The 22,479-nt window shown below is 37.2% G+C and overlaps 2 protein-coding genes across 2 annotated transcripts in view; both read left to right on the top strand.

Annotated features, from left to right (window-relative positions):
• Positions 1 to 6,960, top strand: part of wdr18 (WD repeat domain 18) — a 79,793-nt gene extending 72,833 nt beyond the window's left edge. The window contains exons 9-10 of the mRNA XM_058791516.1: positions 3,261 to 3,329; positions 6,525 to 6,960. Of these exons, the coding sequence (XP_058647499.1) occupies positions 3,261 to 3,329; positions 6,525 to 6,653 (198 nt within the window). The 3' untranslated portion in view covers positions 6,654 to 6,960. The remainder of the gene's footprint in view (positions 1 to 3,260; positions 3,330 to 6,524) is intronic.
• Positions 6,961 to 21,380: 14,420 nt separating this feature from the next.
• The window catches only part of grin3bb (glutamate receptor, ionotropic, N-methyl-D-aspartate 3Bb), a 73,975-nt gene continuing 72,876 nt past the window's right edge, over positions 21,381 to 22,479 (top strand). The window contains exon 1 of the mRNA XM_058790491.1: positions 21,381 to 21,995. Within this exon, the coding sequence (XP_058646474.1) occupies positions 21,537 to 21,995 (459 nt within the window). The 5' untranslated portion in view covers positions 21,381 to 21,536. The remainder of the gene's footprint in view (positions 21,996 to 22,479) is intronic.

The following is a 22,479-nucleotide window of genomic DNA, read 5'->3' as shown; positions in this document are numbered from 1 at the left end:
AGAAAGAAAACGTGTAACAGTATATTGGATTCGGCTCTTAAAGTGACAGTAGTCTAATATTCCAGCTGTCTGTCATTCATGTTAAACAAAAGAGAGAAAATCTCTCACTGCTCTTGACTAAAACACTTTTGTAACTTTAATAAGAAATATTTAATTTATGCAGAAAAGTAATTAAATGTAGTGTTTTTATAAATTTGATTACTTTATACAATGTATGTAGCATTTCTCATTTATTCGTTCTAGTTTTTTGTCCTATTGCTTGTAATTAGTTTCTTATTCTTATTTAATCACTTGCCTTCAGCAAGCTTAAGTGTTTTTTTTTTGTTTTTTTTTAGCTAGTATCTTTTTTGTGGTATTGACACTGGTGACAAGAATTATGAAATCTCCTTGGTATCAAAAAATCATGAAGACCTTATTTAAAGTAAAAATAACTCCGTATTAAAAATAATTACCGTGGTCATATCGCCCACCCCTAGCATCATGGGTAATGTAGTTTTTCCACAATGGATTGAGCTGTTAAATATGATGATTTAAAACAGAAGTTGATGATGGCTTCAACAAGAGAATATACCATTGATTAACAACCTCGGAGCTCATAGTAGGTCTGTCTTTAAATGTTTTTCAGTTTTTGTTCAAAATCAGTTTCTCTATTGAGAAAATGAAAGGCACTTTTACTTCCGGAACCCAACTGTTGCACATCTATATAAATGAAAATTTATTTTCTACATGCATGTTATTGAACAATTTACTGTTCTTGTCTTTTTTACTCAATATATCATAACTCATCATAACCTAATTGTTGCTAAATGCATCTTATAAATAAATAATATTAACAACAAAATCATTGCAAATCCATCATGAATATTCAGCCATCCTCAAATGCATAATCAGGTGGTTGTTCTTTTCCTTTAATGCAGATGTTTAAGTTTCACTGATACTTGTATAAGGTGTAACAGCTGCATGTGGGTGATACGATTAGGTCAAAGGTGTTTAATGCAAGATGCACATATGGATCTGCCTCCTCACCAACAGCAGAGTTCAAACGTGATGAATGTTTACAGCTGTTAGCGGCCTGACCGTAATTCCCTCCATGTCAAAATCAATTACAGACCTATAAATGAAATGCTTATAAAGTCTTACATTTGCCCACCACCTGCTCAGTGGGTCCAACCTTTTTTTATCTTTCCTTCTTTCTGCATATCTGCTGTTTTCCTCTTCCTTCCTCTCCCCCTCCCCCTTAGCTTATTTACAGAGCGGCTAATCTTCCAGCCTCTGGGAGAGCACATGCTATCAGGAAAACACGCTTCTTTCACCTCTGCACAGTGAGAGGAAACCTAAAACAAATGTTCTGATAAGTGCATTAATACTTCTACCAGGAAGCAAAAATAACTGCGACCCAGAGGCTGCACCCAACATCACACATTCGGCATGATTGGCGTTCCACACGGCGTGTAAATTAAAGCTGCTCTGAGAAAATTAATTTCTCTTACGGAATTGTTTCTGTTATTCGTTTGGAAGGCGAAACGACGACCCCAGTGGGAGGGGTACGCTGCAAAACCCGGCCTGAATTGAACCACGCGGCGCTCTAAATAATCGCGACTCGAAGGGGAAGTCTATTAGCAGCCTGGCTGACTCTATTCAGATGGAGGTCAGCGGTAAGATGGGTTTCCATCAGACCTGTTGCCATCCTGGAGGAGCTCAGGTCTGCTCCGCTCTGTGCTAATGGAGTGGAGCTTGAGGACAGTGGGTTACGGCCCTTAACTTTGCATAAAGATATGAAAGCTCTTATTTGGCCCTGAATTAGGCCGCTCATAGCTCATGGTGGCTAAAGGTTGCTGCGGGAGCTGCAGAGGTCGACCGCTCTGCTTTCATAGCTAATTCTGAAGCAATTTTTTATTAAGGTTAATCGTCTGCGATATTTGCCAGCTGCTTATTTATCCTGAAAACGTTTCAATTTAATTTGGCATTTGTTATTTTGCATTGGTAACAAGCTTTCCTGGTTGCGGTTGCCAGATTTCAAGAGTTTAAATCTTATGTCCAGTGGTTTACTTGCTGTTTCCAACCTGGCAACCATGCACATGTGCTCTATTTGTATTACAATAAAAATGCTTATGAGCTGGAAACACAGGCAAAAAATGTAAGCTGGAGTTTAGCGATATCATTCTGTGGTGGAAAAGGTGCTAGAGGAAATTACATTTTAAACATTTTCAAAAATAAAATGGTAGACTCTTAAGACTAATTCTAAAGATTTCACTTTATGTATCCTACTTTTAATAAAACTTGTTCTTAATTTTGATTTTAAAAAAAATTGTGGTGGGAATGATGTTACAGTTGGGACAAAATTTATAATTTCAACAATAAATATGAAAATGGTTTGTTTCACTTATACTTTATATAACATTTCATTTATGTTTCATTTAATTTATTTCTACTTAAAACAGTTGTGCTGCTTACTATTTTTATGGAAACTGTGATTCATTTTTTCAAGATTATTGATAGAATGTTCAAAGGAACAGCTTTTATTTGAAACAGCAATTTTTTGTAACATTATAAATGTATTTAATGTCATTTTGATCAGTTTATTTTGTCCTTTCTTTATGGTATTAATATTATTAATTGGTTAAAGGTGTTTTTTTCAAATAAAAAACTAAATCGTACTGAGCACATACTTTTGAATGGTAGTGTAAGCAAAGCCTCCACATTAAGGAAATTATGTACCATTACAATATTACGAGTACAATATTTCAAATTTGTGAGTGTCTGTGGGTGTTTTTGTGAGCACAATCAAACTACTATGCTGGGCAGCAGCACCTGCTTTACTCATCTTTCTGTGAAATCAGCAGCTTTACTGTATCCATCGAGGCAGGAACAGTAAATTCCCACAGACGGGCACTGATGGTCCGTAAATCAGCAGAGTAAGATGGCAGGATCTGGGAAGGGCTGTTAAAAAGAGATTGACCTTGCTGAGATTTTCATTGTCAGCCTTAATAATCTCGTTGGACCCTTGGAACAACGTCATCCCCTCCACAAACCCCCAGCCACTTACTCACTGTCAGCAGTGATCAGCCTGCAGGAGACAGCCATGATTAGACCTTGTTTGTAATTGACCCTCTCACGGTTGGCACAGCCACTTCAGGACACTTGTGTCACGGGAAATGCTACATACAAACACCTTATTTGCACAGTCGATCATTATTGTAGCTTAACATGCTATTATGTTGATGTTTAAAGTGTTTTGCTTTGTCTTTTCACACTTTCAGGAGCCAGAGGGGACGTATTTGGAGAAATCAGACGAGCTCTACTCTCTGATGTGTGCTGTCACAGACAAGGTAAGCCGGGAAGTTCACCGCTGCTGTTGCAAGTCAGTCGTTACTGTGAGCTGAATTTTAGCAAGGCTTTTAAGGCGGAGATGGTTTGTAGCCTGTTGACTTTGATTTTTTTGATGATCAGTGTGAGGAGAGCGGAGATGGAGCACTTGTCACGAGTAGTTTGGACTAGTGCTCAGCCAGGCAGAATAATCAACCCATAATTGCCATTTTAAGATGGCTAATAACTATGCCCACCTGGGTAATTAACACAAATGTTTTATATGATTTGTGATCAAATATTGTTTAAATGAAATGTTCAGCAAATTAAGGTTCTTTGCTATGATAACCAATACTAAATTTCTCTGCCTGTAAACTATACAGGGAAGCCTCTCATTTGGTTACTATAATAATAGAGGTTAAAATTAACAACAGAGACCAAACTACTATATTCAACTGCTATTTATGTTCAGATATAATAATCACAATCATATAAAAACTGAAATGTTTGCATACAAAATTCTCCTTATGTCAGATTTATTCAAACATACATATATAATTATCAGTAAATAAGCTCCCTGTAGTGTTTTTTTATAGCTAAATAGCCAACTGTGAACACTTGATAACTTTCCTGAGGTAAATGCAATGTTAAGTGCCATTGATTGATTGCAAGCTGTTTTATTGACGTCTTTCTGATGTTGAAACACTGATCGAGTGATTACATGAGAGATGATACATTTCAGTTAGTTGTACTTTATCTTTCAACATACCTTCTGAAGGTTTTTTTAACTGTCACAAAGTTCAAATTCAAATTTAGTACCTTCTCAGACAGTACGCAATTTCAGACGCTCTGTTTGTCGCTTGTAACAAAGCTCTTTGCGATTACTGGAGAGGAGGTGCGCTAGAAATACTGTTTGGTGAAGGGAAAAACCATGGACCTGGCAACCCTGGCTCAAACCGGTGATTTGGTTCAAAACCATTTTTTGTTATGCTGGTTGAAAGTCTCTTCAATTCCGATAGCAATCACCAAGTTAAGTTGTCTAAATGTATTTATATTTATTTATACCGTCTGTGGAAGGCATAGGATCATTAAATATCCGTCCAATCATATCCCTCGGTCAGAGGGCTACAATAGGCTGCTTATCAACGTATGTATTTGCATGCCTCCACGCGCCCTGTTCATGCAAACATGACACGTTATCAGCGCTTTCCATTGCGCTATTGCAGAATGAGCAAGAATGAAACGCACTATTATTGTAATATTATGCGCTTTGTACTGTAATGTTCTCTCACTGGTGAATGAGACATGAGGTCATCTGACAGCGTTGCATTCAACCCTCCACCAACGCCATCTCGCGTTCACGTGTTTTGGAAGGGGCGTGGCTTTGGAGAGTGATTTGCAGGGAGGGTGGGATCTAACGCTTTTAAAGCTAGCATACTCTAACTTGATCTAACTGATCTAACTTATGATTCAACTGGTAGACTGTAAAATGAGCAAACATCTCACAGGCTTACAATCAGTGAGGAATGAATGAATAAATGCTTAAATGAATCGATAATGGGAGAACAGACAGCAGAGTGTTAGGAAAGGGTTTCCTGGGACAAGTCAGCTATACAATATATTTACCGCAGCACGCTGTGATTTACAGAGGCGATCGATACAATACTACAATCTTTCATATAGAGCATCTCACTCACTTCCTCCTGCAGGAAATGAGCCACTTGCACACGTCTGTCAGTGTCTCCGCTGATTTACACTGCTGATAGAGCAGCTCCACTGGGCCGCTCTTATCCCAGAGTTCAGACTCTCTCCACGGAATGTTGAAAGTGTATTCGAGAGCCAACGGAGGAGAACGCCATCAGACTGGGCTTGAAGCTGAACTGATTAACAAACAAAGCCTAAGAGAACAAGCTCAAGCCTTTAGAGTAGAGGAGGGTCTTCAGTACCTCATTCTACTGAAAATGTGAGACCAAATAGTTGTATTCTTGATTTTATGAGCCTCCTTAATTAAGAGGGGGTGTCTGTGTATACTTTCGGCCTATTGAACATCAGTTGTTCAGGGAATTAAATACAAGCAAAGCACAAGCTGCGTACCTCATAACTCTGTCCAAATACATAATTTTAGCCTCTTTAAAATGTCAAAGTACAGTGAGGCCAGATGGTCCCCGCAATCGCGTCCATCTGGAGGGACCGACGGGTGTTTTGGGGTTTGTTGCCGTTATCCTCCTCTGAACGTGTTCAGGTCACCATAGAGGTTGCTCCCTCTTCCTCATGGATCTCCTGACGCTTTTAAAGTGAGTCCGGCTCTGGCAGGACCATTAAGTGGATTAGTTTCACTCACTCAAAGGGAGTTGGATCCTGCCGGCGAGCTCAGAGCCCGCTGTGTTTATTCAGGAGATGTATGTAAATAAATATATAACTGGAGAGCAGATGAAAATTTTTTATTTTTTTTCCCCCCCTCCCTCCCGACTTAATCTGGGGGAAATGTGCATCGCTGTCACCCGCCGTTTGCCTGCATGGGGGGAATCAAGCACAAAGGGAATGTCAATATTTTCTCCGCTAGATTAAGGATGTTCTAAAACGGGATTTGATGACCTCAGCGAAAATCTATGATGAAACTTGAATTCTTAGACGCAGGTGCAGGCTTTTTTTCTATATGAAATAACCTCGCCGCCTCATTTACACAGCTCATCTTCTAGTTTATATATGCTTGAGATTTAGCTCTTTTAGATTAAAGGAATGTTCTGGGTTCAGTACAAGTTAAGCACAATTGACATCTAGGACATTTTGTCAATAACCACAAAAACAACAATAAACAGTCTCAAATTGATTTTATAGTAATGCTTTTACAACTTAAGCATATGAGACAAACTGCTGTACTAATATAATAATGAGCTGTGGTTGCTCCAGTCATATAATATAATATAAGCTGTGGAAATGTCTATAGTTTTCTAATTTTTGTCGATTGAGAGTATTATTGGAGACATTCGTACAATAATATGTTTGTTTAAATCTATTAATTCTGAAGTTTGTGCCTCACATATAAGGGAATATCTGGCCCAATAATTACTAGAAAATAATCTATGAGAATACGTATGTGTAATTGTGAATGACTGGAAAGGTCATGTAAAAGTCATGAAGATTCATAGGTTAAAAGTGTTGGAACTCTGTTTGTCAAACAGCGATGTGATGATAAGTGTGGCTCTGTTCTCTGTCAGAGTGTGTTTGGTGATGGGGAGAACACTAAGGTTCGAGTGTCTGAACTGGAGGAGGAGGTGAAAACCCTGAAGAAGATCAATAAAGATCTGTATGAGTTCTCCACTCAGCTCCTGACCAAACCCAACTAGAAGAGCTTCCAGCTGCAGAAGTGCTCCATCAGAACAGTCGGATCTGTACAAGAACAACAGGAGAGAAAAATGCATAAAAATGAACTGAAAAATACCAACCGTTCTTTTCTGCCCTATTTTTATGTCCTAAGGGCAGGATTTTTTTTTTCCACAAGTGGAAGGACCGGAGGTATATTTGTAGTGTGTTTATGTGGTGACATTTACTTTCTGTATTATTGTAGGCATAAACTGTAATTATTTGGTGTTTTTTATTAAAAAATAATTTTGACCTGAACACTTCAATAAAAAAATGTTGCCAAAAAATTCACCCGTGTTTCCTTTGAATCATTTTTCATCCTCTTTATTGTCATTCCAACCAGCACGTAAGGCGCAGATCTTTAAAAAAAAAAACTAGTTTTTATTAATTGTTAACAGCCTTTGAGAACTTGACTTTAACCCCTTCACGGTGAATTTGGAAATTATATACTGATAATTTGATTGGTAACTGCAGTATTTCTCTGTTTTGGTTTGCTTTGTAAAATATAAATCACAATTAATATAGAATAATATTCCATAACATTTTAATATTTTTTAAGGGGAAAATGTCAAGTATAACATGATTAAAAAAAAGACAAATGTGACCCTGGACCACAAAACCAGTCTTAAGTGTCAATTTTTCGAAATTGAGATTTATACATTATCTGAAAGCTGAATAAATAATCTTTCCATTTATGTATGATTTGTTAGGATCTGACAATATTTGGCCGAGATACAACTATTTGAAAATCTGGAATCTGAGGGTGCAAAAAAATCTAAATATTGAGAAAATCGACTTTAAAGTTGTCCAAATGAATTCTTAGCAATTCATATTACTAATCAAAAATGATGTTTTGATATATTTACAGTAGGAAATTTACAAAATATCTTCATGGAATATGATCTTTACCTAATATACTAATGATTTTTGGCATAAAAGAAAAATCTATAATTTTGCTCCATACAGTGTATTTTTGGCTATTGCTACAAATATATCCCAGCGACTTAAAGGTGCTGTATATAGGATTGACGGTTGAACTAGGTATTGCAGTCCAAATTCAAATATTGGAGACGGTTTTTTTCACCCAGCCCCTCCTCTTCAGACTTGACGCACACGCAGGTTGCCAGATTAATGACACGAACAGAAACGAGCGCACATTACGATGAATGAAATTAAATACGCTGTGTTTTCCGCCAACTGGCAACCCGGGGTGCCGAAATACAATTGGGTAAACTGGCAGTGGGCGGGTTTCACAAACCATAACAAACAGACATTCCGGGCCGGAATGCACATTTTCAAAGGAGAATAACTGACTGTAGCATTGTTTTTCAGATAAACAAGTATGTTAACTTAGCATGTTTCTTAAATATCTGCAAACATATTATGGTATTTTTATGCTTTAGTAGAGTCAAAATCCTACATACAGCACCTTTAATACTGGTTTTGTGGTCAAGGGTCACAAATTAAGAATTTCTCACAAATTGCTTTGTTTTATTATTTTTTTTATTATTATTATTGTTACTAACCTTGAATACTACTTTAATTCCGCCCTGTCAAGAAAACCTTTCATCAAAGTTGTCCTAAAACCTAAAACCAAAATGCGTTCTTGTCTTAGGCCAATATTCCATCACATTTCAATTCTTTTTTTTTTATTATTATAAAAAAAAGCATAACAGGGTTGAACAGAAATGCAAATAAAAAATTCTTACAAATTGTAATAGCTTATTTATTTATTGTTACTAACCTTTAAGCGCAACTCTGTCACTGTAAATTGGGAAATTATATACTTATTTTGATAGATGACGTACAGTTTTGGAGTGCTTAGTAAAATGTCAATCCACACATTAATATATAAAAATTTGAGGGGAAAATGTCAGAGCATAACGGGGTTGAACAGACAGCTATTGATTGATAAATCATTAAATTGCTAATGCTAAAAGCAGTTTTAAAACAAGCGTTTAAAAAACATTCCAAATAAAATGTTTAAATTTTTTCAGTTTTTTCCTGCCCTCAACAAATGCATTAAATAATGTGTGAGCATTTACAGTAGTGTCCTGTCGATGATATCAAAATGCAACGATGGAGAATTCAAACTCTTGTATACTTTATCAGAAATCTTCTTTCTGAACTTTGTTGTCTTGAGTAAAAGCTCAAACATGAGGTCATTCTCCTGCTGTACGTCCAGCAGCTGTCAGCGAAATCATTGTCTTGTAATTTGAAGCTGGCCAGAGAGATCAGATTAGCCGTGTTCATATAGCCTCACACCGTGTTCTTGTTCGAATGACACTTCGATCTGTCTTCCTCCACATGTGCCTCTCTTTTGCTTTGCAGTGCAGCCTAAAACTTCATAAACACCTTTCCCCTGCACAGCGGCTTATTTTCCATCTCTTGTTACAGGAGAGTAAAGCTGCCCTCACTGTGACCCTCACAGACGTCTCCCAGGATTTAACATTCTGGAAACATCCACAGAATCTTAAAGAGGAAATATTAAAGCCTTTAAAAACTCAAATAAATAAATAAATCAATGAGAAAAGAGTGGGAAAAAGTCATCAGCATTCCACCGGCATGCTGTTGTGAATGCAGAGAATGCTTGATTTATATCTAGTTAACTCAATTATACCATGTGATGCAGATAAGACCCATCTGAGTATCATCGTCTTAGGATGGAGAGACCGACAGAGAGAGGAAGCGCCACTGATAACAATTACAACTACCTCTCAGCACTTCCTCTTTGAAGATTGTTCTACTTCAGCTGTTCCTGCTCACAAGAGGGAGAAACAGTTCCTTAGTACCCCCCCACACACACACACACACACACATACACACTCCAATCATCGTGTGGAAACTCATTCTCTCACCTTGACAGAGTCATTCTGTAGCCCTCAGCTGCGAGAAGCATTGTAAGCAGGCGGTTCATGAAGGAACAGCTTCTTAAGAGCTTATTTTGTTGCAGTGGATGAGAAGGAAAGGTGTTCTTTGAGCAGGTGATGTGAAACACCTGGTCCCTGGCTTGTTCCAAACCTGTATGAGTTTCTTTCTTCTGTTGGACTCAAAAGAAGATATTTTGAAGAATGCTGGTAACCAAACAGTTGTTGGTCCCCATTGACTTCCAAGGTATTGAAACAAATATTACAGAAGTCAGTGGGGACCATGCTGGTTACCACATTCTACAAAATTCTTCACAACTCGTTCGGGTTTGGAACAACTTGATGGTGAGTAAATGATGATGGAATTTTCATTTTGGGTGAACTACCTCTTTAATTAGTTCTTTTGGACCCGTCGACTTTTACAATGCCCAACATGTATATTAGGAGAAAACTGCATTTTTCTGAAATATAATGCACATTTCCACATTCCCATTACATATCAAGTGACGTAATTCTGTGGTGAAAACTATCTATCTATCGGTCTGTCTGTCTGTCTGTCTGTCTGTCTATCTGTTTATCTGTCTGTCTGTCTATCTGTCTCTCTGTCTGTCTATCTATCTATCGGTCTGTCTGTCTGTCTGTCTGTCTGTCTATCTGTTTATCTGTCTGTCTGTCTATCTGTCTCTCTGTCTGTCTATCTATCTATCGGTCTTTCTGTCTGTCTGTCTGTCTATCGGTCTTTCTGTCTGTCTGTCTATCTGTCTGTCTGTCTATCTATCGGTCTGTCTGTCTGTCTGTCTGTCTGTCTGTCTGTCTGTCTGTCTATCGGTCTTTCTGTCCATCTGTCTATCTATCGGTCTTTCTGTCTGTTTATCTGTCTGTCTGTCTGTCTGTCTGTCTGTCTGTCTGTCTGTCTATCTATCTATCGGTCTGTCTGTCTGTCTGTCTGTTCATCGGTCTTTCTGTCCGTCTGTCTATCTATCTATCGGTCTTTCTGTCTGTTTATCTGTCTGTCTGTCTATCGGTCTTTCTGTCTGTCTGTCTATCTATCGGTCTTTCTGTCTGTTTATCTGTCTGTCTGTCTGTCTGTCTGTCTGTCTGTCTGTCTGTCTGTTCTGTCTGTCTGTCTGTCTGTCTGTCTGTCTATCGGTCTTTCTGTCCGTCTGTCTATCTATCGGTCTTTCTGTCTGTTTATCTGTCTGTCTGTCTATCGGTCTTTCTGTCTGTCTGTCTATCTATCGGTCTTTCTGTCTGTCTGTCTATCTATCGGTCTTTCTGTCTGTCTGTTCATCGGTCTTTCTGTCTTTCTGTCTGTTTGTCTGTCTGTCTGTCTGTCTGTCTATCGATCTTTCTGTCTGTCTGTCTTTCTGTCTGTTTGTCTGTCTGTCTGTCTGTCTGTCTATCGATCTTTCTTTCTGTCTGTCTGTCTGTCTGTCTATCGGTCTTTCTGTCTGTCTGTCTGTCTGTCTGTCTGTCTGTCTGTCGGTCTGTCTGTCTGTCTGTCTGTCTGTCTGTCTGTCTGTCGGTCTATCGGTCTTTCTGTCTTTCTGTCTTTCTGTCTTTCTTTCTGTCTGTCTGTCTGTCTGTCTGTCTGTCTGTCTGTCTGTCTGTCGGTCTGTCTATCGGTCTTTCTGTCTGTCTGTTCTGTCTGTCTGTCTGTCTGTCTGTCTATCGATCTTTCTGTCTGTCTGTCTTTCTGTCTGTTTGTCTGTCTGTCTGTCTGTCTGTCTATCGATCTTTCTTTCTGTCTGTCTGTCTGTCTGTTCATCGGTCTTTCTGTCTGTCTGTCTGTCTGTCTGTCTGTCTGTCTGTCGGTCTGTCTGTCTGTCTGTCTGTCTGTCTGTCTGTCTGTCGGTCTATCGGTCTTTCTGTCTTTCTGTCTTTCTGTCTTTCTGTCTTTCTTTCTGTCTGTCTGTCTGTCTGTCTGTCTGTCTGTCTGTCTGTCTGTCGGTCTATCGGTCTATCTGTCTATCTGTCTTTCTGTCTTTCTTTCTTTCTGTCTGTCTGTCCGTCGGTCTGTCAACAAACCACATATTTGAAGCCTAAAGAAGTTTTCTCGCCTAAAACTCTTAAAACTATATTCCATGACACAAAAACAGCATTATTTATAAAACTTTAGTGGATTTGGTTGTCTGCCATAACTCACGCTGTGAGAAATACTGATGTAAACAGTGATACAGTTGGAGTGCTGTTATCACTCGAATATCACACACCTCTCAGCCAATCAGATTCAAAAACATGAAAGAACTGCTGTATAACACTACATTACTTTGACATAAAACTATATTTACTTAATTTACCCTTGAGTGCTTGAGTCCATGCTCATGTCCAAGGATATCATATATCATTCACTGCCTTTGATATCCCACAATCTCTTGTGTGTGTACTGCAGCATATTTAATCAGTTTGATACATTTTTATCATTTAATTTCTACCTAGAAATAGACATTCTACTCAAATATTCAGTTGACTAGCTCACTTAAATATTTTGCAGATCATCAGATGTTATGTTTAGACGTCTTGAAATGTGCACTGAGACAATTTGCTTTTAAAAGTGCCTCAACGGTAGATAAAATTAAGTCTATTAAATGAATAGTTCACCCAAAAATGAAAATTCTGACATTTATTATTATCTGTACATCATTCTAAACCTAAGACTCTCTGTATTTTGTGGAGCACAAAAGATGTTTTTGGCCCCACTGACTCACTATATGGCCAAAAACAGATGTAATGTTTGCACTGTTGTCTTTAAAGTGTTTTTTTTTTCTACAGGTTTAGTGGCTTTACACATGATGTCATTATTGAACTTTTCCCAAATTAAAAGAGCAGTATGCAAGGCGACTCAAGCCTTGATTACAATACCATTATAGCACTCAAATCTGTGCCGATTGCCGTCTCGCTCCATGCAGCTGTCATTCGGCATATTTGTCACCAGCGCTGCAGAATACTTCAATTCTCTTTGGTGTCCACTGGTTTCTGCTCGCTGACCAAATCAAATGTTTTTTGAATGTCCTATGCAAATATAGCCCTCGAATTTCAACATGTTCTCAAGAAGGACGTGAATAATTTAAACGGCCTCTGTTAAACTGCTAATGCTGCTGTGAGATGACCCATCTGGGCTTCTGGGAAATTTGTCACAGCTGCATATGAAGGCTGAAGACGATGTGCGGCGAAAACAGCCAGCGCTTGTGTTTACCACCGAGAGCTGTTTCCCTTTCATGCAGAGTGCTCATTTCAATGCCAGCTTGTGTCCTTATTTACAAACTTCGCTTATTTAATGTCAAGAGATTTAGCGGATTTACTGCATGTGTTAAGTAGAAATCTGTCTTGTGCTCTTTCTTTGATACACTAAATGTCATGTAGTCTCCAAATCCATATATCAATGCTTTCTGGTAAACAAATGAGCAAAAATAGCAAAAAGGTAATGGATCTGATGTCCTTTTGGTTAGCTTACATTCAAATGTCAATGGCTAAGGGCTGGGTCTTCATGCAGTAAATAAATACGGGTCAGCATTGAGTATGGGCATTTTTTTTTTTTTTTTTTTCACTTTCAAGTCTTGATAAAACATTTTTAATACAAATTTTGATGCATCAAATCAGGTTTTAGTAACTAAAACTGCCAAGGCAATTTACAAAAAAAAAAAAAAAACCTGAAATAAAAATCTAAACTATATAGACACATTTAAAAATAACAAAAACACACAAATTAACTTTAAATTAAATTAACACATAAAAAAGAGATATAATTCGAAATGTGGGATTAATGGATCGGTGCTTTCATTGCACTGTCCAGTTTATCAGCAAAATTCTGCAAGAATTTCCCCCATTAATTCTCTTGAAAAAATAAAGTTTAAAGCATTTGATTAAAGCAAAAAAAAAAAAATAAAATAACTCTTCTCAAAAAGCACTGCAAATAAAACTAGCACTGATTAAAAAATATAAAACACAATTGACTACAAGTAAATGACTAAAAGTATAAAAATGTATTATTTTAGAAGTTAAAATAGAAAATATTGACTATGGACAGTTTGATCTTATGAAAGGTGACTGAGAGAGCCTGCTATTATAATACTGATATTAATATTTATCAGTTACGGACAATATTCCTTAGGATGCATGAAAGATTTAGGACAGATCCAGAGGACGGTGATGTCCTAACTCTCACAGTGCATTCTGTCCATTCAGACTACTCTTTTTCTTTTTTGTGGTATTTATGGGGATATTTCAGGGGAGTATTTTATCACAACATTTCAGATGTCTGTTTTATTTCCGACTCTTAAAAATGAATACAAAAAAAACTTCCATAAAGTGGATTATTATGCATGGTGAAGAGCAAACGACCCATGAGGCTTGGCTAATGGTCTCATGATGAGACTGCTGTTGTTAAAACTGATATTTCACAATGTTTATACTGTATTTTAATTAATGCAGCTGAATATAAGAGACTTCTTTTGAAAGCATTGGTATATATTCTTCTTTGTAAATCAGGCTTTGGATGGGCAATGAATAAGTAAATGTAACTTTGTGAGGGATGCGGTGTTCTTCCAGTCTTTATACACAGGAGGAATTTCACCGCATGGTAAGTTGACTGTGTCGTTCAGCAGGCTGGGCAGCGCAGTGGGATGTGAATATACTGTATAATAAAGGGGTTAATCCAGAATCCTCTCCAGCTCACACAAAAGACTCAAATCCACCTGTTCTACTACGCTTTGCTTGAGTTTCTTACAGCGTGTCCTGATCGTGACGGGAATTCTCCAGCCAGAATCCTACTGTGACATTTACAAGAGGCCGGCGAAGAGAGTGAATGTGGTTTCGTTGCTGGTCGGATTTATCTTTTTTAATGCATGTCAAGTGAGCGGAATATGTCTGCAAGAATCAGTCTTCGAATGTTTACGTTTTTGTTATAGATGTAAAGTGTTAGTTTCAATGAGATACTATTATAATTTTAATTAATAGTTTGAATTATAGTGTATTTTTTTTTTTTTAAAGTTTGTTTTTGTGCATGCAAGTTTTTTTTTTTAGCTTTTTTTTATATATATGTCTAGTTTTATTATTAGTTTTATTTCAATTTTAGTTACTTTAGTACATCAAGTTAAGCTAAGAGAAAATTGGAAATGTTTACTTGGGAACTATATAGCTGAATTAAAATAGTTTTTTTTTTTTCTTATTTCAAATAGTCTTCATTCAAGTTCCAATTTGTGATGTTTTATGAAAACCCCATTGACAACACATATATTAGCCTTTAGCTGTGGCTACAAACATTTATGAAGATTATATTTAAAAAATGTCATGTGAAATATTTAGAAAGGTGCACTCAAGCGTGTATAAGACTGAAATTACAGAATAGTGTCATACCCAAAAATAGACTCCATATATTTGAATATTGTGTTTCTGAATTGAAGTCTCTTGCTAAAAAGGGAATGAATTAGAGAAATTAAAACGATTGATGTAGTTTATATTAAGAGGAAGATGAAACACTAAAATGGAGGCAGAGGAAATGAGATGCACTGTAAAATTTTGATTGAATATCTCCGATTTACTTTGCATTCGAGTCTAAACTTAAACAAAACAAGCTAAAATGAAGAAGACAAATGCTTTGAATGTAATATGTGACACTGCAGCATTTAAAAAAATTTCTCCATCTGCAAGAACTGCATTGATATTTCAGAGACTGGTCTTATTTGTGCTAACTTTGTTTCCCGCTTGGCTCATTATTTTTGGGTTTACCCTTTATGTCCATAGGTTCTCGCCGCAGTCACGGGTGTCCAGGTGTCTAGACCTTTTTGGTCTCATGGTTTCTTGTTAGGCTCCCACGTAATGAGGTGGAGAATTAGGAAGGAAAGTCTTGGCAAAAAGTTCACATTACTGAGAATCTGCCTCAAGCTCCTCTGGCCCCGATCCAGTTTCACTGAGAACTGAAATCCGATTTTTAGGCGATTGGCTGAAAACAGAAGAGTGAAAGAGGGGAGGTTTATTTTTAAGGGTACAATGCTTTGACGACTAAATGAAGTTTATGTCCAAAGGATGAAAAATACTGTGCCTCACTGTTGCTTTTAAATAAAAGGCTGGAGGGAGCTACAAAATTGAACTTACTGCATCAACACAAACAAAGTTACATTTCTGAAATTACCTCAAGAGTAAGAAGATAGCCTATTAGAGTTCAGATCACAACAGGACACATGAGATGGATTGCAGTGCATATTAATAAAATGGGCATGATTATAGTAAACAACTCTGAGGGTTGTAATATGTAACATTTTAAGCAACATCAGCAAGAACGTCGTTGTTCTTAAATATCAGTCAATAATAATAATAAATGTTGGAATTTGAAGCGCAGGTAATCAGCTGTTACCAATTCATGAACATTGTTGGATAAGTTACTCTAAAAAAGTAATTAATTACTAGGTATTAATATATTTTCAACATTGTAATTAGATTACTGTACTAATTACTCTCTCTAAAAAGGATTGCATTACTTATTTTCTTTCTAAATCCCATATCAACCAGCTGAACAATACAAGGACATGAAACTGCTTTTAATTCTTTCAAATTAAATTGCATAAATAAATTCCTGATTTGACCAAAGTATTTAAAGAGAGAAGATTACTTTGAAAGCATATGTTTTAGCATTAGGCTAAATGCTAAATTTTGACGTTAAATGCACTGTTGATTTATAGCCTATAGGCTAGAATTGTTCTGTGCTGTATTGAATGCAATTACATCAGAAGTAGCCTAACTGTAATTAAGAGTAAATAAGAGCACTTCACTGCTCACAAAGCGGCACTTGTTTCGCTCCTGAACGAATCACTGTAAAAAACTTTACATAACTTTACAAATTTAAAATAATTTTTTCCCCCGCTGACTTAATTTTTTTAGTTTAGTCAACTTGAAATTTTAAGTTACTCAATGTTAATTTAAGGGACAACTCGAATATTTTAGCTGACTAAACTAAAAATTAAGTCAGCGGGGGAAAAAATTATTTTAAGTTGAAACAACTTTTTGAAACAATTTTTTTTACAGTGCAGCTTTTTGAACGAATAGATTGAATAAATGGTGTTATGATATAGCCTAGCCTGCACAGTATCCTCATCGCAAAACAGTGCAGTAATTTTACTAAATAGTATAAGAAAATAATCTTTAAAAATAACTATATGGGAAATCACACCGATCTCTGTCAAATAAAACATCGCTACGGACATTTTCTTATTCTAGCCAATCAGAATGCTTTTGAGGCGCGCGCTGCGACTACAGAAGGAAGTCCATATATGGGAAACCGGAAGCTGAGACCGCGGTAATTCAACTCGGAGTAGTTTGCAAAGTGCGAAATGTGTCCAGAAGTGCTTACACATGCATCCGGGCTAAAGGGAACAGAAAAACAGGAAAATAAAGAGACCAAAAGGCGACGGAACCAAAAAAGAAGCAAGGCGAGGGTGAACATCGTTAAAGCTTTTCATCGCTGGAGGGAGCCAAGAGCTTCAAAGCGCGTGTCAACAGACGCCGAGTGTGCGTGGCTTGAGAGGTAAATATGTTGCTTGGTGACCATGGTTACCCCAAAACATAGGAGTTGTAGAAAGAGAGAAAGTGTATCAAAGTGGATTACAGTATGCGCTACAAAAGTGTCTATGTGTTATGTTCCCAGTAAATTCCTTTTGTTTTGATGTTTGTCTAATACATAACATTCATGCATTTTTAGTTGTCTGTAGCCTATACCTTTCAGGACATTTTCTGAACAAACCATACGCTGATACTGAATAACCCAGTTTGTAGGTTCCAGCATATTCATGACTGCTTGCTAAATTCTCAAGGCTGTTAAATATCTGAGGTGCTTCAACCATCTGACAAGTTGTTTATTAAGGATGGAAGAATCTGACAGATGCACGATGAATGAGTTTTCAAACAGAGCGAGAAAGAGAGAAAGAAAGAAACATTCACTGTTATCTGAGAGGATAATGAATAGGCTGTGAAGGAAAGGCATAGGCGATTCAGCAAAAGCCAACTGTTTACTTCTTGCAGAAGTGTGTGACAATAGTGACATCCTTTACTGTATTTTGAATTATTTATACATTGTGAATGATAAATTGACCTTGACATTTTACAGGTTTTGATAGCAGTAAAGTAACTTACCGCATTATAACTGATAAAAAAAAAAAAAAAAGCATTTCCCTGTCAATTTATTTATAAAGCATCATCTACATCTGTCGTCCCCAAAGTACAGCTCTGGTCATTTAAACACTGTGGCATTTGTGGAAAATCCCCTTTCTTTTCATAGGCTTTGAAGATTTGTGATTCTCCTTGCTTCAGTCACCTGGCTTGAAGCCCCTTCATACCCTGTTACATTTCACGCTCATGTGGAACTGTGGACGTCTCAGGAATGTTGAAACGGCAACATGACATTTAAAAGCTTACTGCCTTATTGCATCGTCACGATTCTCTGTCAGAAAACAGAAGGGTAAGACGGGGTTCTGCTTCACCTTAAAAAGGGAACTCAAGAAATGGGGTCTTTTTACAAAGGTGGCTGGCCATGCAGCATTTAGATTCTGGTGGATTATCTGAGGTAATTTATCTCCGTCATCTGCAGTTGATGATTTTTACAGTTATACTGAAATTCAAATAAAAAAATGTTTTCACAGCAATGCCTTATGTAGATATATTTAATACTTTTTTTTTTTTGGACACACTTTATTTTAAGGTCCAATTCTCACTAGTAACAAACTATTAACTACGACTTTTGCCTCAATAAACTACTAATTTGCTGCTTATTAATAGGTCGTAAGGTAGTTGTTAAGTTGTAGAATATGGTCATGCAGAATATGTGCTAATAAACAGCCAATACTTTATGTACAAAAACTTTATGTATTTTGGCATAATTTTATATTATTATTTCTTTAAAAAAATACAAAACTGCTTTTAATATTTGAAAAAAAATTCCCTGCAATCAGATGCATGAAAATATATTATGTTTTACTTATTCCTGTTCATCTTTTCATGAAAATACTAGTTTACAGTAGTATTTATTTAAATACAGTTGTATTTCATACACAGTCAAGGAGCTTTACAGAAAAAAAAAAAATCATGACATGTTTCATAAGAAATAAAAAAATATACAGTACGATAAAAGTCATTAAAAATTGAAGGAAAGAATGTAAAAAGAGATAAGATTCTACATTAAAAGGAATATGAGAGAAATAAAAGGACAAGAGGAATAAATTCAAGGTACATAGAGTACTGTATAAAAGTAAAGATTTTTCCTTTTTATCACAAACCTTTATTTTTCATTGACCCTTTTAATATTTACACGTTTCAGCCACAGTCTAGTGTCACTTTCTTGCAGGTCATTTATAACACTCATTTCTTTCAGGAGCTAACACCCTCCTGAGCCTCTTAAGATTGCTTATGTTTTCAAATGTTTGTGAAACTGACACGAAGAAGAGGACACTCCATTGGCAGGGAGTTATCTGTTAGGTGCAGACATGATTAAAACAATGACAAAGTCTGCATATTTGCTCTGGCTCTGGCTTTTTTTCATCGTGGAGAGATAAAGTTTCATTTAATTGGTGTTGTCCTGTTTTGGCTTTTGTATCACAGCACAGGCTCCCTGTTAATCTCACCTCATTTCCACAGCACATTTGATAGGACGGCGGAGGTTCACCTATTATCAGAGAACCTTTAGAGACTCTGGTGTGTATTAGCCATGAGCAGAGCTCCAGATTAGTTGATCACGCACTCTGATCAATATGTGGTCTCGAGGAAATTGGCTGGGGTGGTTGTGCTACAGAAAAAGGTTCAGCTGACAGCTGTGACTGAGGGGCTCCTAATGAGGCTGAGTGTTCCTGCAAGCTGGATGATGTTGCACACCAACCTGATTATGTACTTCGAGGAGGCCTGATTGAAAAAAAAAAACAAGATGTAATAGCTGCTTTGAGTTTGTACATTATCAATTATCACTTTCCAGTTTCTCATGTTCTTGTAGTTTTGTCAAAACAGTTCATTTTGCTTGTGGATTTACAAAGGAGCTGCGGTGATGTGGAGATTCAAATGAATATTATGAAATAAACACACACACACACACACACACATATATATAAAAAGCCTATTATGAAGGATGTCTCTTTAGGATATCTCTTTATAATTAATATTATATAATTCAAATAAATTTCGATTTACATTTATAAATTAAAATTATATAAATTTAGTTTAGAATTCAAATAAATTTTTCAATTAATTATATAATTATCTATCTTATAAAAGCATATTATTATGAATGATATGTCTTCAGTTGTGAGGCTGAGTGTAATATATTTTGATTTGTTATATTTCGTTTGCTGACTGAATGAATCAGCAGTATGCAAAATGCAATATGCTAATTCTGGCATTCCTTATAGCTTTGACAAGAATTAACTACATTGCATAATGATTACTTACTGCCTTTACATACACTTTGAAATACAGCTGATAGGGAGTGACATTAAATTTGCACCTTTCTTTCCTCTGACTGAGGTAATCCGTGTTTCATAATTATTACTTTTTTGGGAAAGTGGTAGAATATTAATAGTGTTTTTTTTGTTTTTTTGCCTTTTGCTGTTGGAGCAAAATATACCTTTGTAAACCAGCTGTACCATTTTCCCAGCTATTGTTTACTTCAGCACTCAAACATATGAGAAGGGTCCAGCTTCAAACAACTGAGCATATTTGCTGACTCTCATTTTTTTTTTTTTACTTTAAATCCAAAGATTTTTACCTTTTACTGACATTTCATTCACCACACCTAAGGAAAAACCAGCAGACAAACATGAACAGTGATTTTTTTCTATTCAGCTTTTAGTGCTTAATATAAGTAATTAAGGGAAATTCTACATTAGTTTCACATTCCATGCTACTCTAGTTCTTTATAGCATATAACAGGGTGTGTGATTGGCCGAGGCTTCAGTCCACCTTCATCAGATTCCATTTTACCGCATGACTGGCCCGTATCGAATCCCTGATACTCGGGTCCAAAACAGTGACCCACTTACCATCCCCTGCCTTCTGTTATCTCTCTCTTCTATGTTATTTTTCTTTGTTAATTTAAATGTTTTCATCCCTCAGTCAGCTTGTTTATTCTATAATTACAGACTTGATTATAGTCTCCAATAAATCTTGTAATGTTTGTGTAAAACTACTTGTTCCAGTTATTTTCCAAGCATATTTTGAATAATCTTCACACTGCTCACAACAACAGTTATATACATAACAGTATGTCAATGAACAACCGGAACCTTTCCATTTCACAAAAGGTTCTTTATACTAAAAAAAGGTTTTGCGGAACCAAAAATGTTTGTAAGAACCCCATTTTAGAACCTTTATTTTTAAAAGCATAATCTACAAAGCAAACAAATTATGACTCTTCCAAGTTTTCTAAATCCACTAACATTTTCTACCTAGTTTAAAAATGTAAATTGAAACTAAATGATGACTAAATTTTCATTTTAGGATGAACTATTCCTTTAAGGAATGGCATAGAAATTTCTAAGTGTGCTTGTACCTGCTGCATCCAGTTAATGTCTGTATGGAGGACTTTAGTATAAAGTTGGAATCTTGTTTGTAATCAGCTATAAACGAGGCATCCTCTCTGACACCCCGAACAACATGCACAGTAAGAAAACACGCCTTTGGGTAAAGAGAGGTTTTAATAAAGGGTTCCTGTATTTACGCTCTGAAGTCGTTCTCTCTCGCGCTGTTTTCCTAATGATACCATTACGCCTCTCCAGCGCTTCTTTGGGTGAGAACGCAATGACATCTCCGCCTTTCGCGAAACCCCCTCCTCTCCTGAGCTGAGTATCACATTCACACAGTAACTCCATAGATCACTCCTCATACACACCATCCTGCACTAAAATAAAATTTTAAAAAAATATAAAATAACAAAAAACAATAAAGGACGTTAAAGAAAAGACCAGACAACAAGGCGAGCAATGCTATCTTCTGACAATGCCTCATCACCACCGTTGAGAGTGAAGCAGGATGAATTTCATCTTCTACACATTCTTGGCATACTTTTATTTGGGATCGCAAATATTCCTTCTCCATACCCTGCTCGTCCAGCCCGCACATTCTCACCCGCAGCCCTGCCACATCCTAGCGCGGATAGGACACACCGTGCGCCTGGGTGCCCTCCTGCCTCCCCGCCAGTCGGTCCGGGTGCGGGCGGCTCTCCACCGCGCCCTCAGCGGTCTCGCCGAAAGCGGCAACAACTTTCTTCCGTACAACTTGAGCCTGGACGTGGTGGCTCGGGAAGCCCCGAGCGGAGACCCCGAGTCGCTCTTCAGGTGTGTGTGTCAGGATATAGTGGTCCAGGGGGTCTCGGCTGTGCTCGCCTTCCCTCAGACGCAGGAAGAAATAGTGCAAATGGAATTTATGTCCTCTTTTTTGGAAATTCCTTTTATAAGCATCGTTGAGCACGGAGAGCCCCTCAAAACTCAGGTAACGCGTTTCATTTAAGCAGCAAACCTGCTCCTGTTTTTAACCGTGTGTTGCTTTGGTGACTTTTTAAGGCTTGCAACTTACATCTGTGACGCGTTTAATGCTCAAATACGACTTTCGTGCATCTGTTGACTGGGAACGCACAGTTTAGGGGGGGTTGGGGGCGAAGCATAATTAAGGTTTGAATCCCCCCAATTAGTGCTTGAAATAGCCTACACCCCCTCCCCAAAATATTCCCACCCTTATGGTGGTCAAAGCGGCTATGTTTTTATTACATAACATATAGGCTACATTTCAAAATTGTTTTCAAACAACGTTTAAATAACAAAAAAGTTTTCCCGAATGCGCTAATTGTACGCTCCAAAACAGAAATCGCGTTTGCCCGAGGAGGTAACCATAGCAACAGTTCGCTGCTTGAGCACTTTCCATTAAGATTACTATTGGACAGTTGCATCGACAAAACATCATCACTTTTTAGATGCAC

The sequence above is a fragment of the Onychostoma macrolepis genome, chromosome 11 (assembly GCF_012432095.1).
Source record: "Onychostoma macrolepis isolate SWU-2019 chromosome 11, ASM1243209v1, whole genome shotgun sequence".
NCBI classification, from domain to species: domain Eukaryota; kingdom Metazoa; phylum Chordata; class Actinopteri; order Cypriniformes; family Cyprinidae; genus Onychostoma; species Onychostoma macrolepis.
This window is presented reverse-complemented; position numbering and strand designations above follow the sequence as displayed.